Raw genomic sequence first — 19,090 nt, 5'->3', positions numbered from 1 at the left:
CATAAAATAGAGGCCTAGAACTATTTTCACTACATTGAGTTTTTTGTCCTAGATATCCATGGGGTAAGAGTTTTATGAACATAAGAGGCAAAGAAATTTTGAAAATAGCTACCATTATGTCCTTCTATATTAAGTTTCTTTATGTCAGGAAAATATGTCGTGCTCTATTGATTGGGAATTCTTTATAAACCATTAGAATTCCTAATGTCTCATAGATCATAATTGCCAAGAACTGGAATGAAAACTAAGCTAAAATCTAGGTTTTCAATATGGACATTGAAATATATCTTAATTAGAGCAATGTCTAAGGAAAATATTTTTGTGCCTCTGGGAAATTATAGAGCCTGCTGAGACATCATATTTTCCTGACTAACCACCCTAATTTAATGCATTTATTAGGCAATTGAAAAAAACCCAACCATTCTATTTGGTAATATTTCATCAAATAGTAAATATTCTGAGCTATTAAACTATTATGACACAAATACTCCCTTTAAAAATTTATATTTCGGAAAAGGAGGATTAGGCATACATACCCTAATATGTACCAAACAGAAATTAATGTAATAAGTGGCCCAAGTGATTTGATCTAGATGATATAGTTTAAAAGAAAGTAAAAATGCCTGCTCAGTTGGTTTAATCATGAAAGCCTTTATTGATCAAGAAAGTTCCAAATGGTTATAGAATGGAGGAAACTGCTTTAAGAAGAGTTTGTAAATGATGGATATTACCTAGGCAAGGAATGAAATGAGTATATTGGTTTAGCAAAAAACAAAAGTTATTGGAAGCCAGAAATTGTCCACCTCTCCTATGAGCACTGTAGGAGAAAATAGAAGTTTAGGCATATTAGATCCTGGTAAACAGGCAACTATTTATAAACCATAAAAGACAAAGTGAGAATAACAATCTTGCCCATGGGAGGTGAATGGATTCCAGGGAATAATCTGGAATATTTTCAACACAAATTCCACAGCATCTTACTTCTTTGTTAAAACTTCCTTGCAGTTAGCCCTTAGATGATTTAAGGAAGACATTCAATTAAATGCTGATGGTCTTTGCGTCCTTTTTCAAACATTTTTGAAATTCCCTTTCAATGACTGACTTTTGAGTTCAGGGTTTTTCTAGAGATGGGTTCTCTGAAGTCTTCAACACCAGGAATGTAAAATCCAATAATGAAGAGTGCATCATCACTAATAACTACCTTTCTTTACTCTCAGGAACAAAAAACTTGTCATCAATTTTCCTAACAAACATGTTACCAATTGTTTATTTACAAAGTATTATGTTAACTACAGTTGGGTCTCTGTAAATACCCAAATACTCTGAAAAAAATATTTCCACTGAAGTGAAAGATACACCTGCAGTGAAATTAGGGATCACATTCAATCAGTAGTGCAAAATGTGTACCTCAGTAGGACAAAATGTGAGTCTATTCTCCAGTGGTGTTAAAGTAAGTGGAATAGCTGAAAGAATAATTAACACAGCAGTTTACAGTATGGATTCCTAGAATCTATTACTTACGGTTTGGAGCCACATGATGTCGCTCTGTACCATAAAATTGACCTGACAGGGAAAGAAAGAAAGAAAATCCCTCCTATTCTTATTGTAAAGAAGCTACATTCACCATCCAGATGCTGAAAAATGGAGGATGCAGTGGCACTGGACTGAACGGTTAGGAGATCTTTGGATTTTGAAACAAGATCCCCTTACTGAGAACAAAGCACTGCGGGCTGGAGATGGAGTTTTCCTGGGGAAGCGGCCAGGAATCCCGGCGTCTGCTGCTCTCACTTCTGTTCCTCGCAGCTTGGAAGGCGGGGAGCGGCCACGTTCGCTACTCCATCCCGGAGGAGGCCAAACACGGTACCTTCGTGGGCCGCATCGCTCAGGACCTGGGGCTGGAGGTTGTGGAGCTGGTGCCGCGCCTGTTCCAGGTGGCGTCCAGAGGACGCGAGGACCTTCTGGAGGTAAATCTGCAGAATGGCATTTTGTTTGTGAATTCTCGGATCGACCGGGAGGAGCTGTGCGGGCGGAACGCGGAGTGCAGCATCCACCTGGAGGTGATCGTGGACAGGCCGCTGCAGGTGTTCCACGTGGAGGTGGAGGTGAAGGACATTAACGACAATCCGCCTGTGTTCCCCGGAACACAGAAGAATCTGTTTATGGCTGAATCCAGGCCGCTTGACTCTCAGTTTCCACTAGAGGGCGCCTCCGATGCAGATATTGGGGCCAACGCTCTGCTGACATACACACTGAGCCCTAATGAGTATTTCTCGCTGGAAAACCCATCCAATGACAAGCGGGTGAAACGTCTTGGGCTAGTATTGAGGAAACCTTTAGACAGAGAAGAAGCTCCAGAGATTTTTTTAGTGCTCACCGCCACTGATGGTGGCAAACCTGAGCTGACTGGCACCGTTCAGTTACTCGTCAAAGTGCTGGACGCCAATGACAACGCCCCAGCTTTCGACAGAACACTCTATAAAGTGAAATTACCAGAAAATGTTCCTAATGGAACGTTGGTAATTAAACTTAATGCCTCAGATTTAGATGAAGGCTCGAATGGGGACATTATTTATTCATTTTCGACTGATATTTTACCAAATGTGAAATCCAAGTTCTACATAGATGGGATTACTGGAGAAATTATGGTAAAGGGATATATTGATTTTGAAGAAAGTAAATCCTATGAAATTCTTGTAGAGGGCATTGATAAGGGGCAGCCCCCACTCTCTGGCCATTGTACAGTTATGGTGGAAATAGAAGACACCAATGATAATGTCCCAGTAATGGAATTCAAGTCTTTGTCACTTCCAATCAGAGAAGACGCTCCATTGGGCACGGTCATCGCCTTGATAAGTGTGTCCGACCTCGACTCCAGTATCAATGGGCAGGTATCTTGTACCCTGTCGCCCCACGTTCCCTTCAAGCTGGTGTCCACCTTCAAGAATTACTATTCGCTGGTGCTGGACAGCGCCTTGGACCGCGAGAGCGTGGCCAACTATGAGCTGGTGGTGACCGCGAGGGACGGGGGCTCGCCTTCGCTGTCGGCCACGGCCAGCGTGTCCGTGGACGTGGCCGACGTGAACGACAACGCGCCCACGTTCGCGCAGCCCGAGTACACGGTGTTCGTGAAGGAGAACAACCCGCCCGGCTGCCACATCTTCACCGTGTCGGCGCGGGACGCGGACGCGCAGGAGAACGCGCTGGTGTCGTACTCGCTGGTGGAGCGGCGGGTGGGCGAGCGAGCGCTGTCGAGCTACGTGTCTGTGCACGCGGAGAGCGGCAAGGTGTACGCGCTGCAGCCGCTGGACCACGAGGAGCTGGAGCTGCTGCAGTTCCAGGTGAGCGCGCGCGACGCGGGCGTGCCGCCTCTGGGCAGCAACGTGACGCTGCAGGTGTTCGTGCTGGACGAGAACGACAATGCGCCTGCGCTGCTGCCGCCGCCGCCCGGGCCTGGGGGCGGGGCCGGCGCGGTGAGCCAGCTGGTGGCGCGGTCGGTGGGCGCGGGCCACGTGGTGGCGAAGGTGCGCGCGGTGGACGCGGACTCGGGCTACAACGCGTGGCTGTCGTACGAGCTGCAGGCGGCGGCGGGGGCCGCGCGCAGCCCGTTCCGCGTGGGGCTGTACACGGGCGAGATCAGCACGACGCGCGCCCTGGACGAGGCGGACGCGCCACGCCAGCGCCTGCTGGTGCTGGTGAAGGACCACGGCGAGCCGGCGCTGACGGCCACGGCCACCGTGCTGCTGTCGCTGGAGGACAGCGGCCAGGCGCCCAAGGCCTCTTCGCGGGCGTCGACGGGCGCCGCTGGAGCAGAGGCGGCTGTGGTGGATGTGAACGTGTACCTGATCGTCGCCATCTGCGCGGTGTCCAGCCTGTTTGTGCTCACGCTGCTGCTGTACACGGCGCTGCGGTGCTCGGCGCCGCCCAGCGAGGGCGCGTGCGGGCCCGGGAAGCCCAGGCTGGTGTGCTCCAGCGCGGTGGGGAGCTGGTCTTCCTTGCAGCAGAGGCAGCAGAGGGTGTGCTCTGCGGAGGGACCGCTCAAGACGGACCTCATGGCCTTCAGTCCCAGCCAGCCTCAGGGCCCCATCTCTACAGACACCGTGAGTCTCAAAAATTTTACAGCAATTTTTGTCAGGCCTTTAATATTAGATGTTTAACATTTTCCTCTCTTCTTCTTTCATTTTAAATTATGGTTTTATAGTTAATTATAGTATCCTTTTAGATATAAATTCTCTTGGTACTAGTTCCTTTACTTACATTTGCAACGATCCTTAAAATTTACTTAGCGTATTGGCGATAATCGCTTTGCATTGTGGTGTTTGTTTCAGTAACAATCCCCCTTTTATAAGGTTTTAAAGATTTGAGTTAATGGACTAGTTTTCTGTGCACTATAGAATGCATTTCCAGAAAGAAATTTTTAGTGAACATTTTAATTTTCAAATTTTAGGATGTGTTACAGATACTTTTTTGATACCTTTTTTTGCCTCTATCGTTTATTGTCAAAGTCCCATATTGTTACTGTATAGAAATCTTTTAACAACATCGTGTCAGTTTGCCTTTTTTGTTCTCCAAAGACTATCAATTATTTGAGTATTTTTGTTACATCAGTTAAGTTAATTTTTTTTGTAGTATTTTCAGCATTGAATGATTCAAGTTTGTTTGAACAGTTGGCCTTGGCATACTCATGGTAACTTTGATATTTGTAATTTAAAAATTGTAGCTCTAGTGGCTTCATTTTTTCATTTTTTGAATGCAAAATACATTTACACGATTTAAAATTGTTTAAATGTTTCCCTTCCATCTCCAATATCAAGCCACTTATTATACCTGCTTGAATATTTCAAATGTTCCAATTTCTTGGTTATTCTTCTAGAGAATTTTTAATACACAAAAGAACTCCCATCTCCCATTTGAAAATGTTAATATTCATATTGATTTTCCTTTTTTCCTTCATTTAACATAATTTGTCTCTCTTGATATATTACTTAAGGAGATTTTTTGTTCTTTTACTCAGTCTCTCTTGTCCCATTTTGCAGATATATCATAATTTCCCCCCCTTAACATCAACATTTAGTGGAAACATGATTTATTCTTCTCTATCTTACTTTTTTCTTTTCCCATTCACAAATTAATATATTGATGAGAAATAATTGTGAATTCCCATAGTTGGGAAAACTCTTGTTTTTGTTAGAAAACTTTTGTATTTATTTTTGCTTTTTTGTTTTAATTTTTTAACTACATTGATACAAACTCCGCTCTTGAGTTTATTGTTTACCCATGCAATTTTTTTATAACAAAGCTGTACATTTGAATCTACCATAGGCAAGAATGCTCTGCATCTCAAATGCTGAGAACTGTTTTTCTACACTTCTTCTAGAAACGATATGGGTTTAGCGAGTAATAAATATTCCACATTTCATATGATAAAATATCAGTTCCCCCCTTTTATTGATTTACCTATTTATTTCATCTCACATGTATTTAATTTTACAAGTACACTTGTATCATACTACTCAAATATTTCTAATACTTTATTACTTTGGGGGAAGTCCTAGAACTTAAGAGGGCATTCTCACCACTGTGAATTTGTAGTTAACAGATGTCAGCATTTAAAAAATTAAGATTTAAAAAAAATCAAATTAATTCAGCTTTGAAATACAAACTTTGATTTATAACTGAAAATTTTCTTTGCTGAAGGAGGAAGCTGTTCATAAACTGACTAAACGTTTTTTTCTCTACATAATCTTCTCCCTTGACTAGATGAACTATGTAACTAAATAAATGAACAAAAATATGTTTCTCATGAGGAGATCCAATATTTTCCTTTTCCAAGTTAGTTTATTTTACATAATGATTTTAGTAACATTGTATAATTTTCTACCTGGAGCCAATAAACAGAATTATTGAAGCTCTTCCAATTTATTGGACAATATTATCAATCTTCTGAAAATTGCTAGGAACTGCAATAGAAATACAGATTTGATGCTTTAATTAACTAATTTAAAAGTTGATATTCAAAGAGACTCTTCACTTAGGGCAAATTTTATGAAAGACCCTAAGCACTATAGAAAACCTTCAACAATAAAACCAAGCCAATATATATTTTGTCAAGGCTTATCTTCCTGTAAGCAAAGGAAACTTTTATTTGGGGGCTTATAATGGGTTAGCAAATGAACCCTTCATTTACTCAAAGTAAGTGTAATAGTAAGCCAAGAATAAGGAGTACTATGTAGAACTAGGTTAGTTATTTTAAGGTAGAGCCTTCTCATATTGGGGGGTTCTTTGTATTACAGTTGTCTGTGAGAGTTTTACAAGTATGTCAGAATTCTGGAGAAGGGTGAGTGTTGGCATGTGCCCATTTGAAAAGTCTTTTTTGTGACTTTTGTTGTCTCCTTTTGAGAAAGAGTTCAATTATCTACAGGTGACGACATTATGGATGAATTGAGGGTAAAACTGACACTTTGGCATGACTTTGATATGATGGTGGCATTTTTACAGTTAAAGATGGAGGTAATTTTTAAAAACTTGAACAAAGGTTGTACTGAGGAGGAAAGGAAGCAAGTGATCTATATGTCTGCAAAATAGAATTAATAGCAGAGCATAGTTGAAAGTAACACTGGAAATATGGACTTGTCGTCACATCTCAAGTCACAGAAATGATTCTAACATCTTGGAATTTCTATGTGTAGTGCAATTTAGTAAAAGCTATACCCATTAAGATAAACATGGTGGTATGTAAAAAGGCAAATTCAAAAAATTGAATAGGGCAGGTAAAGGAGATGGACTCATAAAAAATCCATATAGGGGACATGTAGAATGTTCATGCCATTAAATAAAAGATAAATTTCAAGGGTTTGAATTTGGGGGATAGTAATGATTTCTCTTCATAATCTTCAAACTGTAATAAAATCATTTTCTAGAACTCATCGGCATGTATGGGTAAAAAATGACAAAACCATAAGAAATGGGGAGGAAGATGTAGGTTTGGGCATACCTTCAATAAAAGTCTTATTTGTAATGTTGGAAGTGGATGAGAACACTTAAAGGAAAGCATATAAGATATTGAGATACAGAGAAAAGTATAAGTTCATTTAAGAGCAGCTGAAGGATCAGAGCAACAAAGAACAATGGGTAGAAATTCAACCAGATTTTGCAGTGATGGAGAAGTATGCAAAGGAAAATGTCTTGAGGGGGAGACCTAATATAATCGGCAGAGAAATTAAGAAATGTTGTAAAGAATATGCACTAAAATTTTCATCTTTCATTGTTAAATAAAAGAAACATCATTAGGAGTAGTTGATGTTCATTGAACAAAGAAAGAATAGACTTTGATTCTAAAAGGTTTTTAACATTTGGAAAAATTTGTTAATTTAAAATTACACTTTTATCAGAGCAAAATATGATAACATATCCTGTGACAGAAATACATGTACACGTTTCTCCTCGACACAAAATTTGTCAGATAGTTTGCATTTCTAATTCCCAAGCCTGGTTCAGATCACATTTAAACTTTCTAAACTGGTTGATAACAGTAATTACATTTGTGAGAGGAAAGTTATTTCACTATGAGTATTTTGATCCCTTACCCTACTCTAGTTAAAGAAGAGAGACGAGATGAAACTGAAAATTACAAACATAAGGTTTACTATTTAGGCAAAGCAAAATATATATATATTTATATATATATTTTATATTATATGTAAATCTATCTATCTATATTTTAATTTTAAAAAACGATAGCATAACACACTTGTGAATTCATTTCTTACTTACCCTTTGGAGCCGCATGATGTCGCTGTCTACCGTGAAGTTACATTAGCTCTTTATTCAAGTCCCTTCCTCCCATTACTGCATTCTTCCATGAGTGTGGGATGATGGCGGGCGCAGATGAATTGGATTAACAGACTCGGGATTCATTTTAATGCCGAGACAAGATCTTCTGACGGAAATAAGCCAACAAGTGTTTGAAATGGTTATTACCCCTGAAGACCGACTGGGATCCCGGTGTCTGCTGCTCTTGGTTCTGCTCCTTCCAGCCTGGGAGGCCGGCAGCGGCCAGATCCACTACTCGGTCCCAGAGGAGGTCAAACACGGCACTTTCGTGGGCCGCATCGCGCAGGACCTGGGGCTGGAGCTGGCGGAGCTGGTGCCGCGCCTGTTCCGGGTGGCGTCCAAAGGGCGCGGGGATCTTCTGGAGGTAAATCTGCAGAATGGCATTTTGTTTGTGAATTCTCGGATCGACCGGGAGGAGCTGTGCGGGTGGAGCGCGGAATGTAGTATCCACCTGGAGGTGATCGTGGACAGGCCGCTGCAGGTGTTCCACGTGGAGGTGGAGGTGAAGGACATTAACGACAACCCGCCTGTGTTCCCTGTAAAGGAACAAAGAATATCGATTTACGAATCTAGGCTGCCAGATTCTTTGTTTCCACTAGAGGGCGCGACGGATGCAGATGTTGGCTCAAATTCTATCTTAACCTACAAACTCAGTTCCAACGAGTACTTCGCTTTAGATGTGAAAACAAACAGTGATGACAGTACACAAATAGGGCTCGTGTTAAGGAAATCCTTGGACAGAGAGAAAGCTCCCGAACATAATTTATTACTCATGGCCGCTGACGAAGGCAAACCTGAGCTCACTGGCACTGTTCAGCTGCTAGTCATCGTACTGGATGTAAATGACAATGCTCCCAGTTTTGGACAGTCTGAATATGAAGTAAAAATATTTGAAAACTCAGATAACGGAACAATAGTTATTAGACTAAATGCTTCTGATAGGGATGAAGGAGTAAATGGGGAGGTGTCATACTCTTTTAATAGTCTTGTTCCACCCATTGTTAGTGACCAATTTAGAATAGATCCCCAAACTGGAGAAATAGTAATTAAAGGGAATATAGATTTTGAAAAGGTGAATTTATACAAAATCCGTATTGACGCGACGGACAAAGGCCACCCTCCCTTGGCTGGTCATTGCACTGTTTTAGTGAAAATTTTGGATGAAAACGATAACGTCCCTCAGATTGCATTGACATCCTTATCCTTGCCAGTCCGAGAAGACGCTCAATTTGGTACTGTTATAGCCCTACTTAGCGTGTCCGATCTTGACTCAGATGCCAACGGGCGGGTGACCTGCTTTCTGACGCCCGATGTTCCTTTCAAACTGGTGTCTACCTTCAAGAATTACTATTCGCTGGTGCTAGACAGCGCCTTGGACCGCGAGAGCGTGGCCAACTATGAGCTGGTGGTGACCGCGAGGGACGGGGGCTCGCCTTCGCTGTCAACCACCGCCAGCGTGTCCGTGGACGTGGCCGACGTGAACGACAACGCGCCCACGTTCGCGCAGCCCGAGTACACGGTGTTCGTGAAGGAGAACAACCCGCCCGGCTGCCACATCTTCACCGTGTCGGCGCGGGACGCGGACGCGCAGGAGAACGCGCTGGTGTCGTACTCGCTGGTGGAGCGGCGGGTGGGCGAGCGAGCGCTGTCGAGCTACGTGTCTGTGCACGCGGAGAGCGGCAAGGTGTACGCGCTGCAGCCGCTGGACCACGAGGAGCTGGAGCTGCTGCAGTTCCAGGTGAGCGCGCGCGACGCGGGCGTGCCGCCTCTGGGCAGCAACGTGACGCTGCAGGTGTTCGTGCTGGACGAGAACGACAACGCGCCTGCGCTGCTGCCGCCGCCGCCCGGGCCTGGGGGCGGGGCCGGCGCGGTGAGCCAGCTGGTGGCGCGGTCGGTGGGCGCGGGCCACGTGGTGGCGAAGGTGCGCGCGGTGGACGCGGACTCGGGCTACAACGCGTGGCTGTCGTACGAGCTGCAGGCGGCGGCGGGGGCCGCGCGCAGCCCGTTCCGCGTGGGGCTGTACACGGGCGAGATCAGCACGACGCGCGCCCTGGACGAGGCGGACGCGCCACGCCAGCGCCTGCTGGTGCTGGTGAAGGACCACGGCGAGCCGGCGCTGACGGCCACGGCCACCGTGCTGCTGTCGCTGGAGGACAGCGGCCAGGCGCCCAAGGCCTCTTCGCGGGCGTCGACGGGCGCCGCTGGAGCAGAGGCGGCTGTGGTGGATGTGAACGTGTACCTGATCGTCGCCATCTGCGCGGTGTCCAGCCTGTTTGTGCTCACGCTGCTGCTGTACACGGCGCTGCGGTGCTCGGCGCCGCCCAGCGAGGGCTCGTGCGGGCCCGGGAAGCCCAGGCTGGTGTGCTCCAGCGCGGTGGGGAGCTGGTCTTACTCGCAGCAGAGGCGGCAGAGGGTGTGTTCTGGGGAGGGGCCGCCCAAGACGGACCTCATGGCCTTCAGTCCCAGCCTTCCACCCTGTCCAGTAGTGGCGGATATGGGCGAGCCTCAGGATTTAAATGATCATTGTTCCAAAGTAAGTCTGATTTTTCATAATTATCAGTTGATAGTTATTATGAAATGCTATAATTGTTTTCCTAATGTTTCCTATTTTAAAAATTTGAATAATTTTATATTATACACATCTTTCCTTTTTTGTTAATTATAATCTCTGGTTTATTGATCTTAACTTAAAGTAGAATCAGGCATTATTAACATCATTTAACATCTCAAGATTTTTGTCTTGAAACTCAAAACTTCCTTGGATTTGTACTGCATTTAAAATTTTGTTTTGGTTGTATTATTTTCCTTATTAATCTGTAGAATTTTCATTTTTTTTGCATTTGAACTTATTTCACATTTACTCATTTTTAGTAATGCATTGACATTTAAGGTCATTTTATTACTTTATACTTTTACTTTTTCAGCTTCTTTCTTTCTCTTTACTTTTTTCTTCTCCTTCCTTCCTTCTTTTCTCTCTTTCTCTCTTTGTCTCTTTCCAGCTGATGGTTTTTGTTTAGCCCGTACTTTCAGGTTAGCCAATTGTGTGAGTAGCCTGTACATCATATGTTAATTTCTAGATTCCTTTTTGGGCCTGGTGATTCCAGAGTCCGAGAGTCTGCAGTATTCTTTTACCATTGATCTTTTAAACCATTTAGAGATAAAGCACAAAACATTCGTTATTGGACTGAATTCTTCATATTGGGATGAAAGAGTGAATGATGAAATTTAATACTCTTTTTAATTACCATGTGACCTCCATGGTTATTAAGCTTTATCAGGGATCCAAATAGCAGAGAAACAGTAATTCAATGGAATGTGGATTCTGATCAAGTAATTTGAAGTAAAATCTGCATCATCAGACACTGCAAATCCCTTATTCATGTTTCAATTTTATTTGGTAGGTTCCTTTTCATGGAGAGCTATTCACTATTCACTCTGTTTTATGTATTATTTATCTTCGTATAGAGAGTTCACTCCAGTCTGTATTATAATTTAAATTATTCACTATTTATTTATATGGAGGAAGCAGAGAATAGTGCTCATTGTTGTGAATTTTTGAAGCCTTGCTTCCTTGCCTAAATTTACCCCCCTACCAATTTTGTTCTGTGCAGCATGTATAATTACTTAACCTCTCATCTTTCATTTTCCACCTGTAAAGTTTGACTGGTAAATAGTAATACCTATCACAGGTAATTGTTGTATTTAGTAAGTTGATACTTATAAGGGCTTATAATACTATTAGCTAAATAATGCTTGAAATTTGGCTTTTAATATTCTGTAGAGGAATAGGAAAATCTAAAATGTCATAAAGTTTTCATTATGGCTTCCGTATTAATTTTATTTTATATGAACTTCTTTTGTTTTATTTTTCATAGGGAGGCCCTAACTACCCAATTAACCCAAGATGTCACTAACATTTTGAATGCCATGTACTACATTGAAAAAATGTCTTAAGTCAGTCTTTCAAAGTCAAAAATTGAATTAAGACTTTGGTAGTAAAAAAGCTTTTTGAATTAAAAAACACATTTAAGCTACTGAGCCCTTAGTGCTTTGCTGAAGGTGATTTTAACTTATTGTTTTGTCCATATTTTCCCAGAAACTGTTAGACTAACTTAAATTGGAATGGCATATTTTCCCACATTTAAAAGTTGCCAAGGGCCATCAGAGGACTGAACTGGAGTTTGTGCTCCCCAATGTGTTAATTTTCTATTCTTGAAATGGTAGAAACCATTGGTAGTGTTTTCTGGTTTTTTAAAAATAAGAACACTAGAGTTTTAAAACATATACTTAAAAGGGTCAAGTAGACTATTGTTATGCTAAGCAATAGAATGTCACTTGTATAGATAGTGATATCTAACAACCTTTAAAATAATATGTATTCTTAGGAAACAGAGAAGAACCATAGGCATCACTCTTGAGTAAACATTTTTAAAATGTTCTAGGAGGGTGTTTAAGAACATGACGCTGTGATAAGAGTCACTGAATTAACCAGCCCCTGACTTCAAGAAGTTCATAGAAAAACAACGTGCCACAGCTGTCATACATATATATGACCATCTTAGAAGGCAGAATATTATAAGAGACACAAGAAATGTAAATCACTGTGATTGGACTGAACAGAAATAGCTGCTTATTTCCCTTGTTGAAGGAGTCTTTCAAGAGTTGTGATTTTTTTTAGTGGTTTTAAAATGGAGATGTTGTCTCTGGGAGAATATGAATATAATAGGCATTCTTGGGAACAAAGGAACTTAAGTAAATGAGTACACAGAAAATCCCAAATGTTCCTGGACACAGGAAATAGTCTGTTTTGGTCCAATAGTCCTATGGCTCCTATAGGAAGTACTATGAGCTAAAGCAGGAAAAGTATTAAAAGAAAAATCTCCTGGGTAATTTGAGTACTTGACTAAGAAATTTTGATTCACCTCTAAAGTCATTTGAAAGCTATCAAAAGTGTGAAGCAATAGGAATAGAAGGTGTTTCTCAGGAAGATGGCTGCCAGGATTATCCTGTGAAGGATAAATGGAGTTGCGACAAGATGACAGTAAGAAGCTATTGCAATAATTCAGGAGAGCAGCAATATTTAAAATTCATTTAGGCAAATATTAAACTTGGAATGCATTAGAATACAGATATAATTATTTGTTTGAAGTTGGGAACATGGGAATGAAACATTCAAGAAAACTTGCTCTGTTAATTAGAACTAAAAAGGATAAAATACCCCAAGCTTGATTAAAGGACTACTGTGAATATGACAGATGAGTACCAACATTTAGCTAGTGAAATAAACATGTATTATAAAATAAATAGTCTAAATCATACTGGAGACTGTAAAAACAGGTGGATAGGCATAAAACATGATACTTAAAAAGGATGAAAAGAGTACAGATAGGAGAACCATGAACTCCTGAGACAAATATATAAATTCTGATAAAAGAAAAATTCAGAATACTTCCTCCTCTCAGAATTCACTTAATACAAATTCTTCCTCTTCAAAGATCTCCCTAACCTTCTATTATTGTTCTTTCTTAAGGAAAGTACATGAATTAGTTACTTTTATCCCTTGCTTCCTAAGAAGAAACCAACTTTCTAAGTTTTTCTTCCATTAGAGCCTTGAGATCCTGGATCCCTAGAGAGATCAGTTTTTTCTTAACAGAAACCTAAAAAAAATGGTTTCATGAACTAAGAACAAAGGATTTTAAAACTTAGTGTTGCTAACATGACTTGATTGTCACTTGGATTGTTATCTTTATTTTAAAATTTTGTAGAAAAAAATTTTTTGAAGGCATGAGGAAAGCACAATTATCATCACAGTAATTTCAGAAGTTAAATCTCCTACGAATGCCTTTAGCAAGAGTGAGAAATTTTGCCTTACACTTTAACCAAAATGAAGGGAAAAAATCAGATTGAAATAAAACTTTGCATGTTATTAATATAATTTGATTTTTGTACCTCGTACTTACGATTTGGGCCACATGATGTCGCTCTTTACCATGAAATTCTCTCAAATTCAAGGCAAAACTAACTCATCCGTTTTCACATTGGAAAGAGTCTCCATTCTGTTTTAGTACCCGGAGGTTGAACAATGGCGAACGCAAAAGGATAATAAAGAAGATAAGATTCGTCCAAATTTTCCTACGTGACGCTGGTTAGAACAAAACCCCAATATTCTGAAATGTACTCAAATCCAGTCGACCCGGGGAACCGGTCTCTACTGCTATTTTTTATAATTCTCGGAGCCTGGGAGACCAGGAGCGGCCAGATCCAATATTCGATCCTTGAGGAGGCTAAACACGGCACTTTCGTGGGTCGCATCGCACAAGACGTGGGGCTGGAGCTGGCGGAGCTGATGCCGCGCCTGTTCCGGGTGGCGTCCAAAGGGCGCGGGGACCTTCTGGAGGTAAACCTGCAGAATGGCATTTTGTTTGTGAATTCTCGGATCGACCGGGAGGAGCTGTGCGGGCGGAACGCGGAGTGCAGCATCCACCTGGAGGTGATCGTGGACAGGCCGCTGCAGGTGTTCCACGTGGAGGTGGAGGTGAAGGACATTAACGACAATCCGCCTGTGTTTCCCAGTTCACAAAAGAAACTGTTTATCGCGGAATCCAGGCCGCTTAAGTCTCGGTTTCCACTAGAGGGCGCCTCCGATGCAGATATCGGTGAGAACGCTCAGCTGACTTACACGCTGAGCCCCAATGAGTATTTCTCGCTGGACGTACCAACCACCGACCAACAGGTAAAACCTCTCGGGCTTGTATTACGCAAACCTTTAGACAGGGAAGAATCCCCGGAACTTCATTTAGTGCTCATGGCTACTGACAGAGGCAAACCTGAGCTGACTGGAACCGTTCAGTTACTTGTCAAAGTGCTGGACGCCAATGACAATGCTCCAGCTTTTGACAGAACACTCTATGGGGTGAAATTACCTGAAAATGTTCCCAATGGAACGTTGGTAATTAAACTTAACGCCTCAGATTTAGACGAAGGCTTGAATGGGGATATTGTTTACTCATTCTCTAGCGACGTTTCTCCAGATATAAAATTTAAGTTCTACATAGACCCCGTAAGTGGAGAAATTATAGCAATAGGAAATATCGATTTTGAAGAAAGTAAAGCCTACAAAATTCGAGTAGAGGCAATCGATAAAGGCTATCTACCACTGGCTGGTCACTGTACAGTTCTCGTGGAAGTCGTGGACGCTAATGACAATGCTCCAGAGTTGACGGTCACTTCCCTGTCGCTTCCTGTCTCAGAGGATGCTCAGCCAGGCACAGTCATCACCTTGATTAACGTGTCTGACCGAGATTCTGGAACCAATGGACAGGTGACCTGTTCCCTGACGCCTCAGGTCCCCTTCAAGTTGGTGTCTACCTTCAAGAATTACTATTCGCTGGTGCTAGACAGCGCCTTGGACCGCGAGAGCGTGGCCAACTATGAGCTGGTGGTGACCGCGAGGGATGGGGGCTCGCCTTCGCTGTCGGCCACGGCCAGCGTGTCCGTGGACGTGGCCGACGTGAACGACAACGCGCCCACGTTCGCGCAGCCCGAGTACACGGTGTTCGTGAAGGAGAACAACCCGCCCGGCTGCCACATCTTCACCGTGTCGGCGCGGGACGCGGACGCGCAGGAGAACGCGCTGGTGTCGTACTCGCTGGTGGAGCGGCGGGTGGGCGAGCGAGCGCTGTCGAGCTACGTGTCTGTGCACGCGGAGAGCGGCAAGGTGTACGCGCTGCAGCCGCTGGACCACGAGGAGCTGGAGCTGCTGCAGTTCCAGGTGAGCGCGCGCGACGCGGGCGTGCCGCCTCTGGGCAGCAACGTGACGCTGCAGGTGTTCGTGCTGGACGAGAACGACAACGCGCCTGCGCTGCTGCCGCCGCCGCCCGGGCCTGGGGGCGGGGCCGGCGCGGTGAGCCAGCTGGTGGCGCGGTCGGTGGGCGCGGGCCACGTGGTGGCGAAGGTGCGCGCGGTGGACGCGGACTCGGGCTACAACGCGTGGCTGTCGTACGAGCTGCAGGCGGCGGCGGGGGCCGCGCGCAGCCCGTTCCGCGTGGGGCTGTACACGGGCGAGATCAGCACGACGCGCGCCCTGGACGAGGCGGACGCGCCACGCCAGCGCCTGCTGGTGCTGGTGAAGGACCACGGCGAGCCGGCGCTGACGGCCACGGCCACCGTGCTGCTGTCGCTGGAGGACAGCGGCCAGGCGCCCAAGGCCTCTTCGCGGGCGTCGACGGGCGCCGCTGGAGCGGAAGCGGCTGTGGTGGATGTGAACGTGTACCTGATCGTCGCCATCTGCGCGGTGTCCAGCCTGTTTGTGCTCACGCTGCTGCTGTACACGGCGCTGCGGTGCTCGGCGCCGCCCAGCGAGGGCGCGTGCGGGCCCGGGAAGCCCAGGCTGGTGTGCTCCAGCGCGGTGGGGAGCTGGTCTTACTCGCAGCAGAGGCGACAGAGAGTGTGCTCTGGGGAAGGACCACCCAAGACCGACCTCATGGCCTTCAGTCCCAGTGTTCCTCCGTTTCCACATTCCCAGGATGTAGGCAAACAGGAAGATTTAAATATGGATCATTGCCCAGAAGTAAGTCCATTTATATTTATATGAAAAATTCTTTAAGGGGAAAATTCATAATTAATTTAAAAGTATTTTACATTCATTTTTGTTTTAATAATACATAGCACATTTTCACAGTTTAATATTCAAACCTTATCGTGGTTTAAAAAGTTTAAAATTAATCGTTTTCCCCCAATTTTATTTGAGATCTAGTTGGTGTATAACCTGCGTATGTTAAAGGTGTAAAACGAGTTCATTTGATATACGTATATATGGCGAATTTAGTCGCTGTTTCTCAGTGCCAGCAGACTTTCTTAACCATTCTCCACATAATGGATTTCTACTCAAATTCAAATTTTCCTTGGATAAATTTCTTCTTACTGAACACGATTTAATCCTTTGTAATACCTAATTTTTTGAATACTAACGACACCCAGTCTATATATATTCCACCAAATAGCATTTATTTTTCATAATTATACATTGTATGTACTTTTAACATTACTTCATAAGCCATGCTTTGAAAATATTGAAATATTATCTGGTGATTACTTTTACACACTTTAAGATCAGATTTCAACCATTTTATTTTCTTCTCTCTCTTAGGGTCTGGTATATAGATATACAGATATATCTATAATTATATATACTATGTATGTATAGTGTTTATTGGTATCTTAAGCAGTTTAGTAATAAAGTACAGAATAATAATTTCTTTTCAAAATTTGAACGTTCTCATTTTCTTCCCATATTTATTATACACCAGATAAAAATAAAGTGAAGAGCAAATAAATATTTAAAACTCCTTTAAATACAGTATCAAATAGAACACTTTACTATTTCTAGATATATGCTTTACTATCAGATAATCTTTTACAGTTATGTCAATAATTTAAGATTTTTTGAGGATCTAAGTATAGTGAATAATTTCTTTTAGACTGCTAAAAATCTGCTTAACTCTAATGATTAATGGAGCAAAATACTATCAGCCCTTTGTAGATGAGTTGGAATATTATGGGAAAATATTTCACATTTAATAATATTTTATTATGACTTTGAATAATATTTTGACTAGGAAAACTACATATTAATTTCATTCTTGGGGGAGGGTATAGCTTAGTGGTAGATTGCCTTGGTTCAATCCCCAGTACCTCCACTAAAATAAATAAATCAATAAATAAAGCTAATTACCCCCCAAATACAAAAAACAAAAAAGCAAAAATAATTTCATTCTTGCTGTCCAAATGTTTAATTTATAAGGCTTTGTTACACAGATATGCAGGATAATTAGGACTCTAGTTCAGATAAATATTTTTAGTATTGCAGAGTAAAACTTTCAAAGTCCAAGAAAGTTTATTATTTTGCTGTTTAATCTTTTCTTCTTTTTTTTTTTTGCTCCTCTTGTCTTTTAAAAAAAATTTTGCTTCTTATAACTGTTTGACCTGCCTTGTTATTAGATAATCATAGATTTTGAACATCTTTCTTTGGAGAGAATGGTGGAACTTGATGGAATTGAAGGGTTTCTGGGATTCTCAATTCTAATAGTTTGTTTTGAACATACTTCTTAATCTTTTTGTCAGTTATGACCATCAGTGTAATAATTCATTGTCACATGTTATTTCCTTTGCTCAGCTGTAAGTAATCTGAAAGCAATATCCTCTTGTGGCTTATTTTACATTTATCACAATGCCTTTGGTGCCTAAACTTTATTTCATTATTAAAAGCTTGTTATATAAAAAAGAATTTTAAAAAATTCCTTAACCTTAATGGCTGTGTATTGTTATATATGCTTATCTTTATTGTACTGTTTGAATTGGATGTGGAGTTTTTCCCTTGTGAAAGTGATGGTACTCTTAGATTTCCTATCCTGTCTATGCCTACCTGATTCTCAAGTATAACTTTAATTACTCAATTCTCCTTCTAAATGTTTGTTTTTTTAAATTTTCTTACTTTAGAAACAAAGACTTTTTCTATCATCACCATTTATTTGACAACTCTCATCATTTCAATCATTTTAATTCTGTGTTCCTCCAACTCTTTAAATGATATTTGAATTTCATTTTGGGGGTGGGCTTATCACAAAAAGAGAACCAAAATCTATATTTTGTATTTTAATGCTTTTCACTGTTCTATCTATGGTAATGATCTAGCTGTTAAGTATTTCTTAAACTGAAAGGTACCACAACTCAGTTATTAAATACTGTGGGCTCTGAAACTTCTTATATTAAAACCTCACCTCCACCAATTTTTCTTCACATAGCCTTTGATAAAGCATTTATTATTTCAGTTCCTTGGTTTCGGGTCTTTTGCATGATCAATATGAATTCTATTGTATATAGTATCTTTTGTGAAGTTATTTTTGAGTAAACCTAGAATGCCTGAATATTTTGAATTTTTTGTGATAGAATAAAAAATTCATCTAAAAGTCAGTTTTTACAGATTTTGGAAAGTCCTATTAGCACCATGGATATGGATAACTTTTTTAGCTCTATAACACTATTTAGATAAAGTTTCCTCAGGGAAATTCTAGATTATCTTGTGATGACAGTGACTTTTTTTCCCCATACTTATGAGTTCAGATCATTTAGAGGTCTGAGTAGGTGTTTGAAATCTTTGTTCCTTTCTATTAATAGTGTTTTCTCTTCCTTAAAAAGAAGTACGCAATATGTTTTGATGATGATTTAAAGGTTAATAGTAGTTAATTCCTACTAACCATGG

General features: G+C 41.9%; 2 protein-coding genes and 2 pseudogenes across 4 annotated transcripts in view; all 4 read left to right on the top strand.

Moving 5' to 3' along the window:
* The window catches only part of LOC102542125 (protocadherin alpha-C2), a 168,443-nt gene that overhangs the window by 12,492 nt on the left and 136,861 nt on the right, over positions 1-19,090 (top strand). The gene's annotated exons all lie outside the window — the stretch shown is intronic.
* Positions 1,657-4,154, top strand: LOC116277151 (protocadherin alpha-4-like). The gene has a single exon (XM_072951770.1). The coding sequence runs from the start codon at positions 1,737-1,739 to the stop codon at positions 4,152-4,154; it is 2,418 nt and encodes an 805-aa protein (XP_072807871.1). The 5' UTR covers positions 1,657-1,736.
* On the top strand, positions 7,967-13,970 carry LOC140690227 (protocadherin alpha-6 pseudogene; annotated as a pseudogene). The gene is made up of 3 exons (XR_012065411.1): positions 7,967-10,396; positions 12,761-12,871; positions 13,896-13,970. The product of XR_012065411.1 is annotated as a protocadherin alpha-6 pseudogene (transcript).
* LOC116277664 (protocadherin alpha-7 pseudogene) lies at positions 14,003-16,423 on the top strand (annotated as a pseudogene). Its single transcript, XR_012065410.1, has one exon. The product of XR_012065410.1 is annotated as a protocadherin alpha-7 pseudogene (transcript).

Source organism: Vicugna pacos, chromosome 3 (genome assembly GCF_048564905.1).
Source record: "Vicugna pacos chromosome 3, VicPac4, whole genome shotgun sequence".
NCBI classification, from domain to species: domain Eukaryota; kingdom Metazoa; phylum Chordata; class Mammalia; order Artiodactyla; family Camelidae; genus Vicugna; species Vicugna pacos.
Note: the sequence above shows the minus strand (reverse complement) of the source record. Positions and strands in the feature narration are given on the sequence as shown.

Bases quoted from the DNA above. Each gene is read 5' to 3' on its own strand.
- LOC116277151 (XM_072951770.1), top strand. From the start codon at position 1,737: ATGGAGTTTTCCTGGGGAAGCGGCCAGGAATCCCGGCGTCTGCTGCTC.